Here is a 20,996-nt window from a genome sequence, read left to right on the forward strand (position 1 = left end):
TATGATGAACAATTTCAAAAATTTTATTTCTAGTGCACAAGTAGCAACTTTGGACAAAGGTAAGTTTACTTAAATTGGCTTATTTTGGTCAAAGGATTGTAGTAGGCTTTTACAAACACATATATATGTTTCACAGTAAATATACCAACAAAATAGTGGAATTGAATTATATTTTTATGATCAGGTAAAATAAATAATGACTAAAATAATTACAGATAAAGTAATAACGATTCCCAAAATCAGTATCACTTTATCTTCCCTTACTCTTTTTTCTATCAATCTCATTGTATGATTACTAAGACCCAGAGTATTTGCCATATCCATTATTTTTCTTTGAGCTCCTTTCAATGTAACTCTCTGTGATCTTAACATTTCTAATGTATTACTTCCAGTGTAAATCATTTCATCTATCCCTCGATGAGAATTTTGTAAAGAATTTTGATGCTGTACTGCATAATCTATATTGATGGCAGTTACTTCTGGATTGGGTGCAAACCTTCTATTTAATAATTGTTCTCTTTCACTAGCAGCTGCCTCTCTTCGAGCTCTTTTTTGTTGGGCTGCTAATAGACCAGCTTGTAAATGCTTGCTATCATATTTTAATTGATCACATCTCATTTTAACATTTTGTCGTTGGTCAAAAGGTAGTTTTAACACATATAAATCCAATTTACTACAATTACTGTAACAAACCACATGTTAATTACTTGTAATTTAAAAAAACATATGGAAAATATTACCTATTTATAACATCAAGATTTTGTTGTATATCAGTTTCTATTTCTATGGCATTTTTAACGTTACCTTCTAGCAATTGAAAACTGGCCTGAGTCTGTTGAATTAATTTGTTGGTTTGATTGTATAAAGAATCCATTATTCAATATCATTTCCCTTTTCACTGATTTTAAATAATGATTTGTCAAACATCTGTCATCCAGACGTTTAAAATATATTTCAGTAAATACATATTCAGGTTACTTCTTTTCTTACGATATATTTGTGGGCCTCATGTAGTTGTCAGACAAGTGAGGTTGGTATCGTCAAATATAAAAAAACCCAAATTTAATTCTAAATGATCGCAGTTTTATATTTATAACAAAGCATACTATTAATGTTAAGAAAATTGAGTTTACATTTTAAACAATTGCATGCTTTTTACTTTAAGGAAATTCACTCAATATAAATTTGACATTTATAATGTGAAATATATAAAAACAAAAAAGTGAGGTTATGCTAGAAATTTTGTATCATAAATAATTATGTTTAAATAAGTGTTCTACAAAATATGCACAATGAATTCTTTAAAATGGCAAAAAAACATGAAATGTATTATCAATATGGGGTATCAACAGAATTTTGGAGTTTCTATTTGGTCCCCTTTAGCTGAGGCATTCAATTCAAGACCTTCCTATAAATTTAACTATCAAAAGCATAATGTTGGCTTATTTGGTGTTCCTGAATTAACTTCTGCTGAAGGTTTTAATATTGTGGAAGAAATCTGCATCAGAAAAACAGATAGGCTGATACAAGAAGCGCTAAGTAATCATAGACATAGGAAAATGGTTGAAATTTTTGATGATATGTCTGATTCTTTGTGCAAAGTTGCTGATTTGGCAGAATTTATTAGATTGGCTCATCCTGACCGAACCTACAGAATAGCAGCTGAGAATGCTTGTTGTGGAGTAAGTGGTGTTGTAGAGAAGTTGAATACAAATGTTTATTTATATAACGCTTTAAAAAAAGCTGTTATCTCAGATATTGAAAATACTAGTTCAGATAAACATGTGGGAAAACTTTTTTTAATTGATTTCGAGCAATGTGGAATACATTTGCCAGAAAAAGAAAGGAATAAAGTTGTCTTTTTAACTGACCATATTCTTAGCTTAGGCCAAGAATTTGTAGCAAATTCTACTAGACCTAGAATGGTGAAAAAGTCTGTATTGCCTCACAACCTAAGAAATATTTTGGCAAGTGATGGTGATTCTATTTTAGGTAAGTTCAATACACCTTAAAAATTAATAATTATGATATATTTATTCTAAAAAAATATGTCTGGTTGAAATTGGAAATTTCAAGTTAGTTAAGATATATCACTCAATATTCAAAACTAAATAATTTTTTAATGTCCTGACTATAGTAGAGAATGCAATGAAAACTTCAAACTGCTGATTTGTGTGATTTGTCTCCTATTAATTTAAATTTTTTTATTCTTCCACACAAAGTAGTACAACTGAATAGTAATTTTTTATTTTCTCTTGAACTTCTTTTACTATAAACATTATAGTGAGACATGCAAATGCTCATATGCATTGGACATCATGGGATGGTAGTCAGGCTAGGACAACAACCTTTTAATATTGACATTAATTTTACTATATAACCCATGGTGCCATTTGTTTTAGTATCTGGTTTGTGCACTGATTCAACTGATCCCACTGCTAGAGAAATGGCTTATAGAATATTTCTACATCCTGATGAACATCAGGATCAAACTTTGAATGCACTGTTGACTGCAAGACATGAATTGGCAAATACATGTGGATTTGAAACATATGCTCACCGCGCCTTAAGAGGTTCCATTTCAGAATGTCCAAAACAAGTAATGGAGTTTCTCAATAAGCTTTCTCAAGATATATGGCAAAAAACCCAAATAGATTTTAATATTATGAATCAGATGAAATCCATTGAAAATCCTCAAATAGGGCCTTTAATGTCTTGGGATGTACCTTATTTCACACAGAAAGCTAAAAAAGATTGGTTTCGAATTTCAATGAAAGAATATTCTCCATATTTCTCTCTGGGGGCTTGTATGGATGGATTGAATAATTTATTTTCAGCATTGTTTGGAGTACAGCTAGTTAATTCAGATCTGTCCCCTGGTATGTATTTTTGAAGTACATAAATATGATAAATTTATTATTAATTTTACTTGTATTAATTTAAGGGGAGTCTTGGTCACCAGACATATATAAATTATCAGTAATACATGAAACAGAGGGTCTCCTTGGTTTCATTTATTGTGATTTTTATGAACGTACTGGAAAACCTAATCAAGACTGTCATTTCACTATTAGAGGTGGTAGACAACTAAATGGTGATTATCAACAGCCAATTGTGGTACTTATGTTAAACTTGCCAACACCTCGTTGGTCAAGTCCCTCATTATTAAGTCCAACCATGGTGGATAATTTATTTCATGAAATGGGTCATGCAATGCATTCTATGTTAGCTAGAACTAAATATCAACATGTTAGTGGGACTAGATGTAGTACTGATTTTGCTGAGGTACCTTCTATCTTAATGGAATATTTTGCTTCTGATCATAGAGTTCTTCAAACATTTGCTAGACATTTTCAAACACAAAAACCAATGTCAGAAGATATGTTACAAAGGTAAATGATTACACTTTATACTGGTGGTGTAACAGTAATTTATTCTGCTTTCAGACATACATTTACATTTTTATAGTCTAATTGTACTTCTATACTTCTGGTTGTAGCCATTGTATCAAGTTATTTAATATGAATAAAAAAAATTTGTTGTAGATTATGTGCTTCTAAACGTTTATTTACTGCCAGTGAGACTCAGTTACAAGTATTCTATGCTGCAATTGATCAAAAATACCACAGTAAGCATCCCTTGGAAGGTTCCACCACTGAAGTATTGGCCGAGACTCAAAAAGACTTTTATTGTTTACCATATATAACAAATACAGCTTGGCAGTTACGATTTAGCCATCTTGTGGGTTATGGTGCAAAGTATTACTCATACTTAGTGTCTAGGGCTTTAGCCTACTCTATCTGGAAGAAATATTTTGAAGCTGATCCTTTCAGCAGAACAAATGGAGAAAAATATAGAGAAGAATGTCTCAGCCATGGAGGAGGTAAACATCCAAGAGATTTAGTAACAGAATATTTACAAGTAGTTCCCAATCCAGAAGTTCTATCAAAGTCTTTAACAAATGAAATAGAATTCCATCAAAGCCAAGTTAATATAGTTTTAAAGAAGCGAAAATTACTGCCAAATTAATTGTAATTTCAAAATTTCATTTTGTACAAATTGTAAATATATACTCTTTTTGGTTCTTGCGTTTTTCTTCAATATAGCTCAGGTGAGTTTTAGTCACTTTCACCTTCAGCATGATTTGTCTGTTACTATACTGTATGTATGTATTTCAAGTTAATCATGCGCAAAAAAAGTGGAAAAGATTTTATTATTGTTATATCTACCTAACTCTCTCTGCTTATTTATTTCTTTTTCTGAAAACATAAACGGGTGGTTGATAGAAAGTCTTATCATTATTACATTCATTTATTCAAAATTGAAGTTATATAAAGAAAATGAATAAATCAAAGTAATAAATATAAAGAGTACAAAAATTTAATTATCAACAGACCTGACTACAACAAAAAATCTGATGGAGTTTCTTGTAGTTTCAATAAAAAATCTCTAAAACAAATTGACAATAGGTACCAAGAATCGACAAAATATTTTTAAAAAATAAAGTTCTTTCTACTCCCGCTGCAACAGTTCTTCGGGAATGTTATAGAGATTAAGAACAGGATAAAAAGTTGGTGGCTGTTCTACAAAATTTTCTTGAACTATGACTGGTTGAGGTGCTGCTAGAACAGTTCCAGGAGGATTTCTATGAGGCATCCCTGTAGGAGGAATGTCTTGCCGTGTCCTACACGTAACGCTTGTGTTGATACCATGTCTCCGTTTCATATGTTTGTTATAGTTAGGCCAATTCGTGAAATGGTGTTGGCATTCATTGCAAGAATATGGTCGTTCCCCTGAAAAAGAAAAATAGAAATAAGAAAATGGAAGTCAACATAAATATAAGCAAAATCATGATAATTAACGAAAATCAAAATGACATAAAATAAAGAATTAAAATATGAACAGTATTTTGAAAAGAACCACAAAATACGAATATCTTGAAAGTATGTTGACAGAAGACAGGAAAATAGATGTAGAAATAGCTAACAGGGTGAATAAATCAAGAAACATTTACTACACAGAAAATAAAATATTGTGAATGTGAAAATGATATTATATACCTTGATAGTATAACCATCTAAAATATAAAAAAACAAAAAATTGACACAGATAACAGAATACATTGGAATAAATGGGTACAAGAGGGACTAGAGCTTTCATGCGACACCCAAAGAAAAGTACAGAATGTATAAATTTATATATTTATTATCAATTTGATATTTACTTTAGCATTCAATTTTTTTAAGTACCTTGAATACCCACCTGTGTGTTGTCTTCTATGTGTAGTCAATACACCCTTAAACCTGAAGCATTTTCCACAAAATTCACAAGTGAATGGCATTGCACCGGTGTGTATTCTTTCATGTTCTTTGAGAGTACCTCTTTCTCGAAATTGACGACCACATATATTGCATCTGTGAGGTTTTAGACCGGAATGTACAGAGCTATGCTTACGCAAACGCACCAAAGTCTTAAATGTCTTTTCGCAAACAACACAAGTAAATGGACGAGCTGCTGTGTGTGTCAGGAGATGGTTATCCAAATTACCTGTAATAAGTGTTCAAGTAAGAATTAATTTCTATTGTAATCAATAAATCATCGTCTACTCAACTTTTTAGAAATTTTAAGCACAAAATTTTTATTCTCCCCTTTTCAAATAAAAAGTTAAGAATGATATGTGTAGTTTATAATAGAAAAGTTTATATATTTTGCACTATCAAAATAAACACCAATCCTAAAAATGTATTTATTACATATGGAAATTAAGGAAATGTTTTATAAAATATAATGAATGCCTCTTATTCCCATAATTGTTTCAACTGGTAGTTTTGCGAGAAAGGGTAGAAAATAGTTTTCAGAATATATTATTCCTTCTCGAAAATTTGTATTAGGAAGATTGGTTGTGAAGTCACAGCTTTTACTTTTACTAACTCACTTTTAAACTACGACTAAACCAACACTCACAATAACACTGTCTGAAGCTCATTTCGATAACTAAGTTATCGTTTTTAGAGACTAATAGTGTAATTGTGAGTGTTGGTGTAGTGGTACTGTAAACAGTGTGTTCAGTATGAATATCACCAACGGTTCCAGAAATTCCAACTCAACTTTTATTTTTGTTTCAAATTCTCAGTAACTTTCATAAAAATGATCTTAACGTCTGGGAGACTTTAAAAATTCAACTACTTTATGTTATTCTAACTCTTACAAGGAAGTCATTCGATATTACCTTTTTGTACAAAACTTTTTCCACACTGATCACAGGTATAATCTCTAATTCCACTATGTATCCTTTTATGAGCCATTAAATTGGGTTTGGTTCCAAATCGTTTTGGACACTGATCACATTGGTACTGATTCTTTAATTCAGCAGGCAAGTGGGATCGTGTGTGTACCTATTTCAATAAAATAACTTGATATAATAATTTTAACATGAAACAGTAAATGAGAAAATTACTAGGCTCAAACATTCAAATCTCTACAGACGAGGAAGACAAATCTCTACATGAGAAACCCACTATCATGATTTACAACTTATTCTTGGAGATCATATGACAAATAATGTTTCTGAAACTAAACTTGAGTGAACGAATAGCAAACACTGTTCTGATCACACTATTTTATTCATCGAGTTCCTGAAAAAGTTTGTCTATAAAATAATAAATATTCATATTTTAAAGAACCCATTTTCTTCTTCATCAGATGATTTATTTAAAACTAAATTTTGTACAACAATTTAATTGAATGAATTTGATGTTCATCAATATTAAAAGACATTATTTGTTCTGGGATTACATGGTAATTAAAGCATACGTTAAATCAACCACAACCATCCACCTACCAACCGAAAGTTGTTTGGTTAGCCATATTTTTCGTCTTAATTATTCTTAAAATATATTCCACAAGCGATAGTAGACAGACACACGCAGGGAACTGATGTCCACCCCTTCTTAAAACAAACACAATCCCAACAATGCAAATCGAAAGTATTCTTATATCAGGCCCACTCATGAAATAAACCATATCATAGATGACAATATTCATCTTACACAAATAAAAATACCCCAACGAGTCTTGCTATCTCTCTTTCTCATTTAAAAATTAACTTGACTCTATGTTAATATTAGATCATAACTGGAAAAAGAACAAAATATGTTTTTACACATTCCTATATAAATATTTCATCATTACAATCGTAATATTGGTTTTTTATTAGCTTACTTTCGTCTCTGGTTGTATATTTTTATATAGTTTCGACATTTTAATTTTTAAGCTCTTCCATTGGTGGATTGAGCTGAAATTTTTTACACAGCCAGATTTCTGCTACCTAACAAATGGATATTCGGTGCATGAAGGATTTAATGTCATTAATACAAATTATAAATAATGAAAGTCAACTCTTCAAAGTTTGAGTTATGTGTAAATTTTGCTGGTCTGTCACATCAGAGTTTCACAAAAGCGTAAACAAAAACTTTGAATTTATGAAGGGTATCAATTATTGATACATTAGCTTTGCTGCACAGGTACATTGTTTTAGAAAATTTTTCATAGCAGGAATATGTAAGACTTTTGTTTGTACTCTGCAATGAATAAAGTTTTCTTTCATTCCAATGCATTACTGGTGTTCAGTGAGTGTGGATGACTGTTATTTTTTAGGGTTGAAAAATCACAGTGATTTTGAATGTCGTTGTTTTGTTATTATAAAAAGACATGGTCTTGGTTTTTCCATGTCTTATGATATTCTTGTGCGGATTTGAGTAGGTTATCTATCTGTATAAGATGAAATCTAAGGTTAGTAGGATAAGGGATGGTTGTACAGAAAAGTGAAAAAGTATCATTTCAATTGGCCTGGTTTGTTAGGATTGCCTATTGGCAATGTCAAAAATAACTGTGGATATACAGATATAAAATCAATATAGAAAAATTAATGGTAAAATTTGGGAAACTTGATTATTTCACTGATACAATTTAGCTTTTGGAAATGTTGTAATAAACATATTTCACCGCCTATTTTGTGTGAGATTTGAATATAATGAAGCCAATAATTAATTTATTGGATATTATTGTGGACATAATCTCTCATCTTAAAAATAAGAGTTTAATATTTAAGTGAATGAATGTTTGCAAACATGGAAATCAAAATATGGAAATATTAATCGGTAGCTAATTTCTAATACGTTACCACAAGTGATGACTGAATTCGAAACTTTTTCCCACAAGTGTTACAAATATGTGGCTTCTCTTCTCTGTGTTGAGATCTATGCTGATTTTGTTCAGCAGCTGTTGGAAACCATTTATAACATAAATCACAGCAAAGTTTTAGTTTAGACCTGTGTACTCGAGCATGTGCTAGAAATACACTGTATTTGGAATACCCCTTTGAACAGTCTGCACAGGAATATCGAGGGGGTAACTTATGAGCTGTTGCATAATGGTCTTTGAGATCATCAGGATTTCCACAAATTTGCTGACATTCTGCACAACTAAAAGGATATGTGTTCCATCCATTGTTGTCATCTTTAGGTGCCATTGTTCCATCTATTTTCACTTCAAATTCTATGTTTTCCAACTGAGTATTTGAGTTAAATTTTTTTCGTAAACCTTTTCGTACCTGAAATAATGAAAATAACATGATGTATAATTAAATAATTCCACAGATTAGTGTCATTCAGAAAATACTTGCTAGTCGTGGATGAAAATAGTAACTAGATACATAGCTATAAAAAACAACAAATAAATGAGCAAAAAAAATCATAGTATTGAAAATGCTGTTAATTTACACCTAAGACATTCTGTATTTCTGAAGCCTCTAGTAATACTTTTTATAATATTCTTCTCGGGAGAATATCTGTATCTTCTTTTTTACTTTAATACCATTTGAGATTTTGGTGGATAATTAATTTTTTGTAAGAAGTATTGTGTACCATAATAACTAATCACCATATATAATTATAAATTGTAAATATACACACAGGAACACCTGGAACTATTCTGTGATATGATTTTATTTCCATCCAACTTAATTTAATTTCACTGTATAAATTTCCTTCTTTAAAGTTGACACTATTTGTGTAATGTATAAATTTGCAATGGCAAATTGTTTATTTTAACCCATCTTGAATGTGTAATAGGTACAATGAAGATTGTATAGTAAGCAAATAATATGGAATGCCAAAAATACAGAAAATTGAAATTAATTCTTCTGAAAAATGCCTGATACTTTTTGAATGCAATGAAAATTCACCTCTTCCACTGTGCATGCGTGTAACAGAAATAAAAAAATTAAGAGAAACAATTTATCGTTGCAAGTTTATTCAGTGTACCAAATTTGTATCACTTTGTTTCAGATAGACTTAAAGTGCCATCTAATATAAATTATGTTGGATGGGCATAAAATTTCTCTAGTATGAGGTTTGTAATTGACAGGAAAATTTATGGACATTCTGAATATCCCTAATTCGAGAAAAGTTCAAAACTAAATTATTATCTTCTGCTTACCTCATTTCTTGAATTTCTAACCTTTCGTTTCTTCCATCCAGTGGCATTTTTTATTGTTGGTTCACTTTCCGATTTTACTGAAGTTACATCAAATATGTCCAGATTATCTTCATTTAAAAACTGACTTTTATTATTTTCATCTATGTAATCTAATTCCACCATGGAACCAATATCAGAATGAATAACAACTGAATGATCTATTTCACTATTAGTAGGTACTAACACCATGTTTTGAATTGTATTAAGGATATTTGCCAAAATATCCTAAAATATACATTTATCACTTACATCACAGCTTTTAACAAAATTTTCAGTAAAATTTAGTAACTACAGTAAGTATAATAAAATTCAGTTTGTCATAATTCTGTATAAATGTCTGAAACCAAGATAAGACAATTTTTTAAATGGTATAAGTTTAGGAATATGTAGAGTTTTGTTATTCTAAATTCAAATTTGAGTAAATAATTTTCTAGCTTTAACTAGATGAACAACTTAGTGTCTTTATAATCATTTCATTAAAAAATATCTATTTTTCTTGTTGATAATATATACCATATAATTGGCTCTCTCTAGAAGTTTCTTTCAAAAGCATTTGATGGATTCCTCTTATATTTACTTTTATAATATAAATCGAAAGTTTTAGATACTAACAGAAAGAGTTGGGGTTTACTTGGCTTTCTAGTGACTGGTATTTAATTTGTTACATCTGCTCTGCATGCATCTATAAAATTTTACTTGAATCAGATACTAGTATAATTTGAATGACAGATAAATTTTATTAGTGATAATTGATAAAATTTTGTTGTAAATTATAATAATAACTCCTACAGTAAATATTCTTTCATTGCTCATGAGTAAGTATGAAATTTTTTTAAGCCTATTTTATTAAATCTTCTGAAGTAAAGCTTGATAAACTTTAGCTTACCTGTGCCTTTTGAATCCTATCGTTAAAACTCCATGTTTTTTCCACCATTTCATAACATTCTCTGCACACAAATGTTGGTAAATGATCAGTAATAGATACTTTAATTTGAAATAATTGAAAAATTTTTAAGCAAAAGACAGCATCTTGGAGAATAGAAATTTGCTCCGTTGTACATTCTGCGCAAAGGCGACACCTTGAATCCATACTATTTATGAAAGTGTAAGTTTGTTTAATTTATCAAACCTGTATAGAATGTGAAAATATTTTTTGGAATTAAATACATTTTAGGATTGTAAACAATAATATCAGCATGGAATCCTAACTGTCAAATGTTAAATGTCAGATTTACTTTGACCCACGGTCTTTGATCATGTTAACCAGTGAACTAATAAAATATTTTGCAGTCCTAAAAATATCGGGTCATCAGCCACTTTTTAGTACGAAAATATTTTCTGTGTAGTTATTGTATTTATAAAATTCAGTGTTACATATTTTCAATGTTCCCATGAATTTCCAGATTATTTTCAAGAATTCACTTGGTTCAGAAATAAAAAATGTGGAACTTAAAAAAATCTATTAATTAGTCACGTTGATTTATATTTTTAGTTGTTATCAAATATGCTAAAAATTCACGGGCAACCACCTGAAGAGACAACCGATTTTAACGTTTTTTCATCGATTGAGCATCTACAAATAGCTTGTTATCTCTTAGAAGATATTGAAATTTGAAAAGTAAAAATCAAGAGTAGATTTTTGTAGACTAGCATTAAAATATAAAGAATAAAATAATCTTCCTAATGAATTTTACATTATAATTCAAAAAAAATATGTAAAATTTAAAACTACAACTGAACTTATCTGATCTATGACTACTATTTTATTTATAAAAAATATGGAACTACAGAAAAATATCAATGAACATACCTGGAAGACAAAATAATGATGGCCAGTAAAAAGTTTTTTGTATAGGTACGATAATAAATGGATAAAGCATTAACCTAGTGGACCGAAAATAAATGTATGGAAAATAATAAACAAATTCAGAGAATTTATACATAAATAAATATATATGGCACAACTAATTAAAAAATATTTAATTGGAAGTAAATATTTATATAACTAATCTAGCTAAATTAAAAAAGAGATATAATAGAAAGTAATCAAATATGAAACAATAAGAAATGAGAAATTAAAGGCAGGATAACTTGATTAGACTAAACTGTATACTAAATAAGAATATTGATATACTGGATTATTTATATAGAACCAAAAATGAAAATATAATATTTAATAATGTGTAATAATCCAATAAAGAAAATGATACCAATATAAATGAAATGGAAATAAAACATGGTGAACAGTCAGTAAAATAAAAAATGAGAATAACAAACTAGAAACTAAAAATTTAAAGAAAATAACAATTAAAACAGAAACTATGAATGAAAGAGGGGTAGGTAATGGTTTTATGATCAGCAAAAGAGGAAAAGTATGGAAGTAATGAAAAGTATATTAACAAATATGAAAAGTATAGTACGAGAGAATGTAAAATCCTCATCATTATATGAAAAATTGGAAAGAGAAGAAATAGTCATTTGATTCACGCACTTTCTGTTAAACAGCATTAAAATGTTTTCCTAAGTATCCAATTTTTTTTAATAAGAAGCTATTCCATCATTCACATCACTTTTTTATGTAAAACAGAGGCTGATAGGCTTAATATAGCTTGTTTAACACGAAATGCATCCTTAGTGTATAGATTTTATAGAGAAAATCGTAAAGACTAGTAATGCTGTTTGTAAAACAGTTTTCCTATGCTATAAGTATGAATCTTTCCAATTCTTCTTTTCCAAAACTTCCTCCTCCATTTTTAATAGCCCTGTATAATGATGTTAGAGAGTGATTGATACAGTTCTTCAATAGAGCTGTGTAAATATATAAACCTGCTATTATGAATAGTATTATTGTTATTCGTACAAATTGTTTAAACTATAGATATAGAAAAGTCTCGACCAGTTATTATAATGATTTACTAATTCTGTTGGAAATTATACAGGCAAGAATACTTGGAAGTGGTGTGTACAGGAAACCAGATATGTTGATTTTAAAAATGATTTTCATGTTAAGTATTGACTGTCTAAGATAAGCCATATAAAGCTACTTAATGTATTGTATGTTCAATAAAAACACCCAAATAAGATACTTACTCTTTGGATAGTAGATCCTTTGTCTCTTCAAGAGACCGTTTTTTTAGATCTAAATGAGAAATTTGTTCTAGTACCTTTCAATAATGTTTACAGAAAATAGTTTGACGATATTTTTAATACAGTTGGTTTCAAATTACGGGGATGTATTGATATCTAGTTAGCCTAAGACCAGTTTCATGCAGAAATAAAACGAACAATAACTTATTAGAAGTGTCAGTGTATAAAGTTCTACGTCAAAAAGGAAACCAGAGTTACGCAATAAATTAAAAGAACAAAAATGTCCACCGAAATTGTGAAAAGGCCAGTTTCTGTGTCAATCCCCGAAAATATCGATTCAATTCATGATCGTCGAATTGGGCTCAAACGGATATCTGAAGCACTGAATATTTCATACGAATGCGTTCATCATATAGTTCATATTCAATTTGGACGTGAGAAAAATTGCTGCAAGGGTAGAAGCATTGCATTCGATCGGTGCTCGATTTAAAAACCATGTAGACTTCTTGAACCGAATTGTTACTATGGATGAGACTTGGGTACATTTCTACGATCCAGAAAGAAAGCAACAGTCGATGGAATGGCGACACTCTGGTTCTCCGAGACCTAAGAAGTTTCGTTTCCAAAAATCTGCTGGAAAAGTTCTTGCTTCAGGTTTTTGGGATTGGCATGGAGTAATCATGATTGATTTTCTGGATAAGGGTAGAACAATAACTGGAGATTACTATTCGACATTACTGACCACTCTACGAGAAAAAATTAAAGAGAAAAGACGCGGAAAGCTATCCAAAGGTGTTTTGTTTTTGCAGGACAACGGCCCTGCACACAAATCTCATGTTGCCATGCAAAAAATTCGTGATTTAGTGTTTGAATTACTAAAACCCCCCCTTATTCTCCAGATTTGGCTCCGTCTGACTATCATCTCTTTCATAAACTGAAAAAAAGTTTAAAAAGTCGTAAATTTCCTTCCAACGAGGAGGTAATAAAAGCTGTGGAGGTCTGGTTTGCAGAGCAAGAAGAAACATTTTTTTAAAGGTCTAAAGACGTTGCAAGTTCGCTGTAATAAATGTATCTAATTAAGAGGAGAATATGTTGAGTAATAAAATATTTTGACATTGAAATTTTGTATGGTTCTATAGTAGGCTAAGAATTTTTCAATATATCCTCGTAAGTCTAAAACTATTTTGAAACAAAAATTTGGTAATCCTAATGATTTCGAAAAATGTTAAAAGTATGATGGAAAGAAATCTTCTATTTTCCGTTGATCTCTCATTTAAGCAGCACCTAGCTAATGTAAAACATGGACAGATAGTAAATCATACAATAAGTATAAATAATATAAAATTATTTAAATAAATTGCTAGACTCAAGAATAGTTTGAATATAAGACTATAATCTTATGGTCCACTTTATGATTCAGTAGATAGGACTGCGGGAAGGAAATAATTTATATAGTTTGTGATTGTGAATGTTTGTGTATTGGAAGTGTATGATTCCAGAAAGTGCAAATGAAGTAAAAAACTACCAATAACCTATGCAAATGATTACTGGACGACAAGAAAGAATAATGACAATATTACCACAATAGAAATATTCCCAATGAAGAATAGCCGGCAAAGAAGTGTAAAAAATAAAAAAAAAACAATAGCTAATAATGATAAAAAAGGAGGAAAATACAATGTAATTGAAACAGAATCTGATAAGAAAAGGAAGAGAATATGGCGAGAGAAAGTATGGAAAAAATGAAAACAATAACAAGGAATAAAACAGGTATGATACAAGAGTATGCAATCATCTGGACCAATTAATAACAAGAAAAAACACTCTTTTTCATTTAAATATTTATTAAACCACACATTTGAACAATTAAATTTTGAAAAGAAGCTAACAATCCATTGTATATCAAAAGAGATTCTATTTCTTGATGTTAGTGCTCTCCAATTTTTTGATTTCTGCATAAAGACATTTTCCAAGATATCCAAATTTTTTCGAATACGAAGATTTCCCATCATTTGCATCTTTCATTTTGAGTAGAACAGGAGCTGTTACATTTACTATAGCTTGTTTAACTTGTTTTACTTCCATAGCGTACTGATTTGCTTCGCTTAAACGTCGAGAAGAAAAAGGTTTTTCAAATAATACTTTTCCTAGATTATTGATATGAGGCAATACAAATATCTTTATTACTTCTTCTCCCAAACTTCCCAAACCTTTAATAGCTCCGTATAATGTTGTTAGAGGATAAATCTTACAGTCTTTCAATGGTTTATAATAAATATGAATGACCCTATTCTTAATGTTGTCAGCAGGATTATTGTACTTCTCACAAATTGTTTTAATTAACGAAATAGAAAAATCTCGTAATGGCCAGTGATTCTCATAACAGTTTCTACTAACTTTTCTGGTAAGAATACAAGAAATAACGGCTGGGAATAGATCGTTTAGAACGGGAGTCAGATTTAGATGCTCATTATTTATTAGATTATCTACCATTCGTATTGAATTTGTAAATAAAATCAGATCTGGATTACCTTTGTTCATATCTATTGTGTTTCTGATGAAAGCGCACAAATATGGTACCAAGTCTTTGATGGTGCAACTTACGGACAGGATTTGTAGTTTTTGTTCTTTTACTTCTTCGTCAAGTCCAAAAATACCTTCAGTAAGAGATAAGAAGAACCTCTGCCGATCTGCTGGAAGTGGATGGTTTACAGAAAAACTTGTAGAGCTGATTGTAACTAATTGTTGGGTGGTTGTACCCCCTGTACTATCGGTATTTTCACTTTGTAATTGTGTTTTCTCCATTTAAGTTTTTTATTTTCACTGAAACACTACTTGTTTGTTCAATTCAAAATGTCAACTTTGACTTTTATATTATTATGAAGAATTATACACAGCACACTTAAAATTTCTTTGGACCCAAGGTTTACTGTATAGGGTGTGATTATAAGAAGGGGTGTAAAACTGCTTTATTAAACTTTCCTCAATACATCTATATGTATAATAATTTACAGCACTATAAAGTTGCAAAGCAAGAAAAATTTTGTTTCCATTAATTTCTTTCAAAAAGGAAAATTTAAGCATAGGATAAAAATTCATCTGAACAACCCTTCTCAATTTGTATGTATGTTATAATGAAATTTTGTGGTGTTGCGTATTAAAAAAGCAGGGAATACTGGGAAATCCCTCTGACCAGGGCAGTCATTGATTGCAGGCACGTTATCTTCTTATGCAATCCTTACAAACGATTGCTTAAAGGCCCGCCGCAAATTGAAACCAGCCCATCCACATCCATGTGGTTGAGAGCCAATCCATGTACTTTGTACATGTTTTTTAACAGCGTATTGAATTTAGTTCACACGCGCCATTCATATATACAAGATGACACAATTCTTCTGGAATTTAAATCTGAGAATGAAATATTTATTGTTACAATTACTTATCTGATGGTACTTCAGAACTAGGTTGATAATTTAATTTTTTATTTTCTTGAAAATAGTAGGAGACAGATTAGGTTGAAGCTGGCAGTTCCTAGCTTCATTATGCACTAAATCATCTGCAGCTAGGTTTTACAAAATAGTCAAAACCCGTGCTGTCTGTGAGTCCATGTTGACCAGCTTTAGGCTTAGATCCAACCTGTTGAGTTTGGTATAGAGTTGTGATGGCAAATTATCTTCATGGGTACTTGGGAAACATTAATTTTTCAAGAAAATCGACAAACTTTTGAAAATTAGTATGATTATACTCGAGAAGATTATGTAATAGCAAATCAAGGATTATTTCTGGAAGAAAACAGCCATACTAATGGTAAGTGATTCTATTTGTAATACTTAAACTTAGTGGTAGTAACTAAATTTTAAATTCAATAAATTTAATAACAACTTAATTACATATTCTTCCCTTTTATGTCGACGTTAATAAAAAATCTACTGATAGAATTGAAACATGATAAAATTTTGTCTAATAGAAACCCAATAAAACTCCTACCTCGATTTTGTGATAAACAACTGAAATTCTAAAAACTGGCATTCAAAAAATTGTGATTTATCAGACAATTATGAAGCACAATTGTGGACAATATTATTCTATCCAAGGTATCCAATTTGTATTCAAAGAATCTTTTATATACTCAAAATCTAATTTATGTGTTTTTGTTTTGCTTGGAGTAATTGACCTTTGATAATTGCCAGTCCCTTTCCCTTAAAAAGCTACGAGTGATATCAATATTTTCTCTGGTACCTAGTAGTTTGGCATTTTTCCTAACAAGATATTTTCGAAAATATTACCATCGCAAAACCTACGCCATGGAACCAACGTTTCCAGTTATAAAATGATAATATAAATGTTTTTATTACAACAAAGACAACTAAAAAATAATGGCGAAAACTAAAAGAGTATTAGAGAAAATCTTGAAGGCCACAAAAAGCGTGCAACTGGCAATACAGAATAGGCAATAGACCTATTAGAACCAAATGGACTTTCTGAAACCTCATATGGAAAATCATAATTCAGTTGGATGTTCGAAAATACTCCTTGAAAGTCAGTGAAGAAGAGTGAAGATAGTTTAATATCTCAAAGAGTTGACACAAAAAGTTTTGGCAAATAAAAATTTTAAAAAACCAATTATACCCAAATTTTAATATTAGGAGAGCTAAAAAAGGATGAATTGATTACGAAGCTTTTATGAAAACGAAAAAAAAAACAAGAGACAATACGCTAGTTCAAAAAACTTCCAGTCTACCACTATACTTTCTTGTGCTATAACGCAAAAATCCCCTGAATTCTTCTCATTGAGTCAAAGAAAATGCTCGAAAATATTTTCTCTTCATAAGAGTTTGTTCACATTCACCAAATACCAATTATTAAAAAATATTGTTATGAATATTCACTTTTTGAAACATACCTCAGACACACGGCTATTTTTTCTTCATTCCCAATAGTCTTTTGTTCATATCTCTTTTTCTCAAAATTCCAGAAGTTTTGTTTTGTTATTTTGTATACTAAAAAGCAAATACATAGGATTTCAGTCTCACGTGGAATACGCGTGAATGCGCATGTGCAGGGTTCAATTTGAGACTGAAATTAAATACTAACATTAATCACCGTAATACATACTTGGGTTCAAGAAACAATTACTGTCTAATTTCTCACTATTTGTAACTATCAACAGCTCGTTTTGGTATTTTGTTTATGGAGTGGGAACAGCTGTTAAAATGGCGCGATCACGTGCAGACCAATAACCAATAGAAACGAACTATGCAAAACTTTTAATAGCGTTTCTTTCGACTTGTCATGATCAAAGAAACTTCCTACTATACCCACATCTCCGATGTACCGCCAACCAAGTACCCCTACTAATAGAGTAAAAAAATTTTCAAAACACCGTTTTGGATTAATAACACAGTAATAATTTCATTATACGAATAAATCTTAATCGATTGCATAAGTTTCTCCATTTTCCATTGAGAGATAATTTTAAAAAATGGATTTCTATTTTGTAACGTTATAGGACTGTAATGTTTACTGAATAAGAGCTTCAATACATTTCTTATATTTATTATTACATGTATACTAAGATACCGTGTTTGTAAAGAACTTTCAAGTGTGCTGTGAATGATTTATTTATCATTTTCCAAAAGAATATCGATGTCATTGTTGACATTTTCAATTAAAAATCGGTGAACAGAGAGTGTTTAAAAAGAAATTTCCAATGGAGGAAGAAGACTTGGAAAAAGAACATTTACTTAGTAAATTGACCGTATCCCCCGAATCGCCAGATTTACTTTTCACACTTAATCCGACTGAGAAAGAATTTTTTGAAAAGATCTTAGACTGTATTTATGGCCCAGATGATGAAGAACGAGAGAGGGCATTTCATTTATTAAGCGAAAATAAACACATCGAATCGTTAGTACCATATTTATGTGCTGCTGTAATAGATTTTATACATTTGAACATGGAGATGCCAACTATGGATTGCACTGTACGCACATTAAGAGTGATTAAACATCTTGTAACGAATCAACATGTAAATATAGCTGACTACCTGCACCGATTAATTCCAGCAATTGTTACCTCTATTATTTCCAACAAAGTTACTGAATGCAGGTATGAAAATCACTGGTTTGTACGAAATTTTTCTCTAATGGTACTTAAAAGCATTTATGACAAGTACAGCAAATCAGAAGAATATGTTAAGCCAATGGTCATTAATATTTTCTTAAAAATATTAAAAGACTGTGGAAGTCACTCTCTATCAACATTATATGGAGCCATTAAAGGTATAGGAATTTTTGGGGAAGTGGAAATAGAAAAATTCATACTTCCTCACATTTATAACATAGGAAAAATGGTGAAAAAGCAGGATACCATTTCTCTACGATTTGCTCAATATAATCAATATGCTCAAGAGGCAAAAAAAGTTAAACAGCTTATAATAAGTCTAGTAGCTCCCATTTTACTGAAAAAAAGAGATGCGAATGATGGAACAGCTTCATATCCAAGAAAATTCGGATATCTCGGAAAATTACTCTATGTACAAATGAAAAAATTGGAAAAATTGGAAACACCTAATCAATGAATTGATTTTTTCGACATATTTTTTTATTTAAGGGTTTGTCATAATTTAATTGTTCGCATTTATAGTTTAATAAATGTTTAAACAAAACTTAGTATTTCTTCTCGATTAACCCATAGGGTACTACAGTTTACTCCACACACACACACATTCCTACCTTCCCCACCAAACTATATATTTTTTAAATTCTATTAACAGCTACAGTTATCGGCTTCCTTCTGTCTATGTTACTGTCTCACTAAGGTATTTACTTGATATTTATCACCTGAGGTGATTGAGCTATTCTGTTTTTTGTTGATAAAGCAAAACATTTTGTTGTTATAGTCCTCATAAAGCAGTATTAAACCAGGATTGACTTGTCTGAGGAGTGCGAGACATAATTATGATAGAAAAACAAAGAAAAATTGAATTTTATATTTTTGTCTCTATAAACACTTCGATTTTAATATAAATTTATATTCTTTCATTTATTCTTTAAAAAATGTAGGTAATTTCAAAACTTTTTTATTATTAATTTACATAAAAACATTATTCTTCACTAAGTATTGCATTATTTAATCCCAATAATGTAATCCTAATAAAATTTTAGAAACTTACAGTTATAAATTACAATGATTGATAGAATCATTATATAAAACAGTATCATTTGATAGAAAAGTTTACAATATCAGGAATGAGTTCCTGTATTTCCTTTGATATTTGTTTTGAATTCCAAATACTTGAAAACTTGTAACTGTTCATATAATAATATGTATTATGAATATTATTAATTGCAGCAAAAACTTCTGATAATAAAGTCCTTTGCATATTTTCTCTAATTACAAGTAAATAGGTAACTAATTGAGAGGCATAACCTTTATGTATATCACTAAGAGGTCTCTCAGCCCATTCGGAAATCCTGGTTTCTAATGCTTTTCGTAAATAACCAGAAGGAAAGTTCAGATAATCAGTTAATAGATCAGACAAATCTCTTATTGGAAGAGGTACACTTCCAGTTTCTTTCTTCTTAATAATCAGATCCACAATCTGTGTGTCAAATACATTTCTCACCAAAACATTGTATTTCCTATATAAAACATCTAAGAATGGTCCAGCTTCATGTATTACTTTACATATATACTCAGATTCTAAAATCATTTTCAATTCGGGGTAGAAATAATCTTGTTTATTTAGAAAATCAAATATATATATCTTGTCCCATACACTCACTGTAAGTAATTTTATTGAACCTGTCCTTCTTTTTTCCACACCAAGTCCTATGACACCCAATGTTTCTGCTCGGGTCAGTAATTCCATTGCTTCAAAGTAGCGCCAGTCGGGTTTATCTATGTATATAAAGTTTCTGGACATTGTCCTTAGTCTATCGTATTCATCCTTTGTTATTAATAGTTTAGTTGAATCCTTCTCTAGGACAATTTGTTGTGAAATATCTGGTTTTTGGTTCACTTGGTCCTTAAATATTTGTATTGATTTTATTTCATTTCGGTAAAACGAATATATTCCATTTAAGATATTTGCATTATTATGTTCTTTCACATTTGTTAAATCAATTCTGTTGGTTCCAAGATCGGATATATCTCCTTCAAAAATGTTATCTGAGTATAAGCTTATAAGGATGTGGTCATCGATGATGTACTTCTCTAGAAATGAAACTTCATCTTCCATATTAATTGGAATTATTTATATTTTTTTGAAGTAGTAATAATATATTTATCTGTAAACACAAAAACCCATGGTACAGAACTGCCATTTGTCTTTGGCGAGGACGCTACTGACATCATGATGTAGATGTGTT

General features: G+C 30.3%; 6 protein-coding genes across 7 annotated transcripts; 2 read left to right on the forward strand and 4 right to left on the reverse strand.

Annotated features, from left to right (window-relative positions):
* Nucleotides 1–150: 150 nt before the first annotated feature.
* Nucleotides 151–1,007, reverse strand: LOC130900735 (probable Golgi SNAP receptor complex member 2). Of its 2 annotated transcripts, none has more exons than XM_057811550.1 (2): nt 741–1,007; nt 151–682 (listed from the first exon to the last, which is right to left on the reverse strand). In XM_057811550.1, the coding sequence occupies exons 1-2, from the start codon at nt 872–874 to the stop codon at nt 181–183; spliced, it is 636 nt and encodes a 211-aa protein (XP_057667533.1). In that variant the 5' UTR covers nt 875–1,007; the 3' UTR covers nt 151–180. The 2 variants fall into 2 exon arrangements, with proteins under 2 accessions (XP_057667533.1, XP_057667542.1); XM_057811559.1 differs by having other exon boundaries at nt 805–941.
* Nucleotides 922–4,084, forward strand: LOC130900712 (mitochondrial intermediate peptidase). Its single transcript, XM_057811515.1, has 4 exons — nt 922–1,992; nt 2,403–2,879; nt 2,945–3,392; nt 3,546–4,084. The coding sequence occupies exons 1-4, from the start codon at nt 1,293–1,295 to the stop codon at nt 4,027–4,029; spliced, it is 2,109 nt and encodes a 702-aa protein (XP_057667498.1). The 5' UTR covers nt 922–1,292; the 3' UTR covers nt 4,030–4,084.
* A 206-nt stretch (nt 4,085–4,290) lies between these two features.
* Nucleotides 4,291–10,764, reverse strand: LOC130900727 (gastrula zinc finger protein XlCGF26.1-like). The gene is made up of 6 exons (XM_057811540.1): nt 10,424–10,764; nt 9,499–9,762; nt 8,183–8,611; nt 6,230–6,395; nt 5,263–5,547; nt 4,291–4,793 (listed from the first exon to the last, which is right to left on the reverse strand). The coding sequence occupies exons 1-6, from the start codon at nt 10,625–10,627 to the stop codon at nt 4,513–4,515; spliced, it is 1,629 nt and encodes a 542-aa protein (XP_057667523.1). The 5' UTR covers nt 10,628–10,764; the 3' UTR covers nt 4,291–4,512.
* A 3,686-nt stretch (nt 10,765–14,450) lies between these two features.
* LOC130894340 (transcription initiation factor TFIID subunit 6-like) lies at nt 14,451–15,457 on the reverse strand. Its single transcript, XM_057801090.1, has one exon. The coding sequence runs from the start codon at nt 15,427–15,429 to the stop codon at nt 14,539–14,541; it is 891 nt and encodes a 296-aa protein (XP_057657073.1). The 5' UTR covers nt 15,430–15,457; the 3' UTR covers nt 14,451–14,538.
* A 721-nt stretch (nt 15,458–16,178) lies between these two features.
* Nucleotides 16,179–20,981, reverse strand: LOC130890789 (piRNA biogenesis protein EXD1-like). Its single transcript, XM_057795114.1, has one exon. It carries the CDS (start codon nt 20,864–20,866, stop codon nt 19,844–19,846), a length of 1,023 nt encoding a protein of 340 aa, XP_057651097.1. The 5' UTR covers nt 20,867–20,981; the 3' UTR covers nt 16,179–19,843.
* Nucleotides 18,335–19,204, forward strand: LOC130895021 (transcription initiation factor TFIID subunit 6-like). Its single transcript, XM_057802115.1, has one exon. The coding sequence runs from the start codon at nt 18,335–18,337 to the stop codon at nt 19,202–19,204; it is 870 nt and encodes a 289-aa protein (XP_057658098.1).
* Nucleotides 20,982–20,996: the final 15 nt, after the last annotated feature.

This window comes from Diorhabda carinulata, chromosome 1 (assembly GCF_026250575.1).
Source record: "Diorhabda carinulata isolate Delta chromosome 1, icDioCari1.1, whole genome shotgun sequence".
In the NCBI taxonomy this organism is placed as follows: Eukaryota; Metazoa; Arthropoda; class Insecta; order Coleoptera; family Chrysomelidae; genus Diorhabda; species Diorhabda carinulata.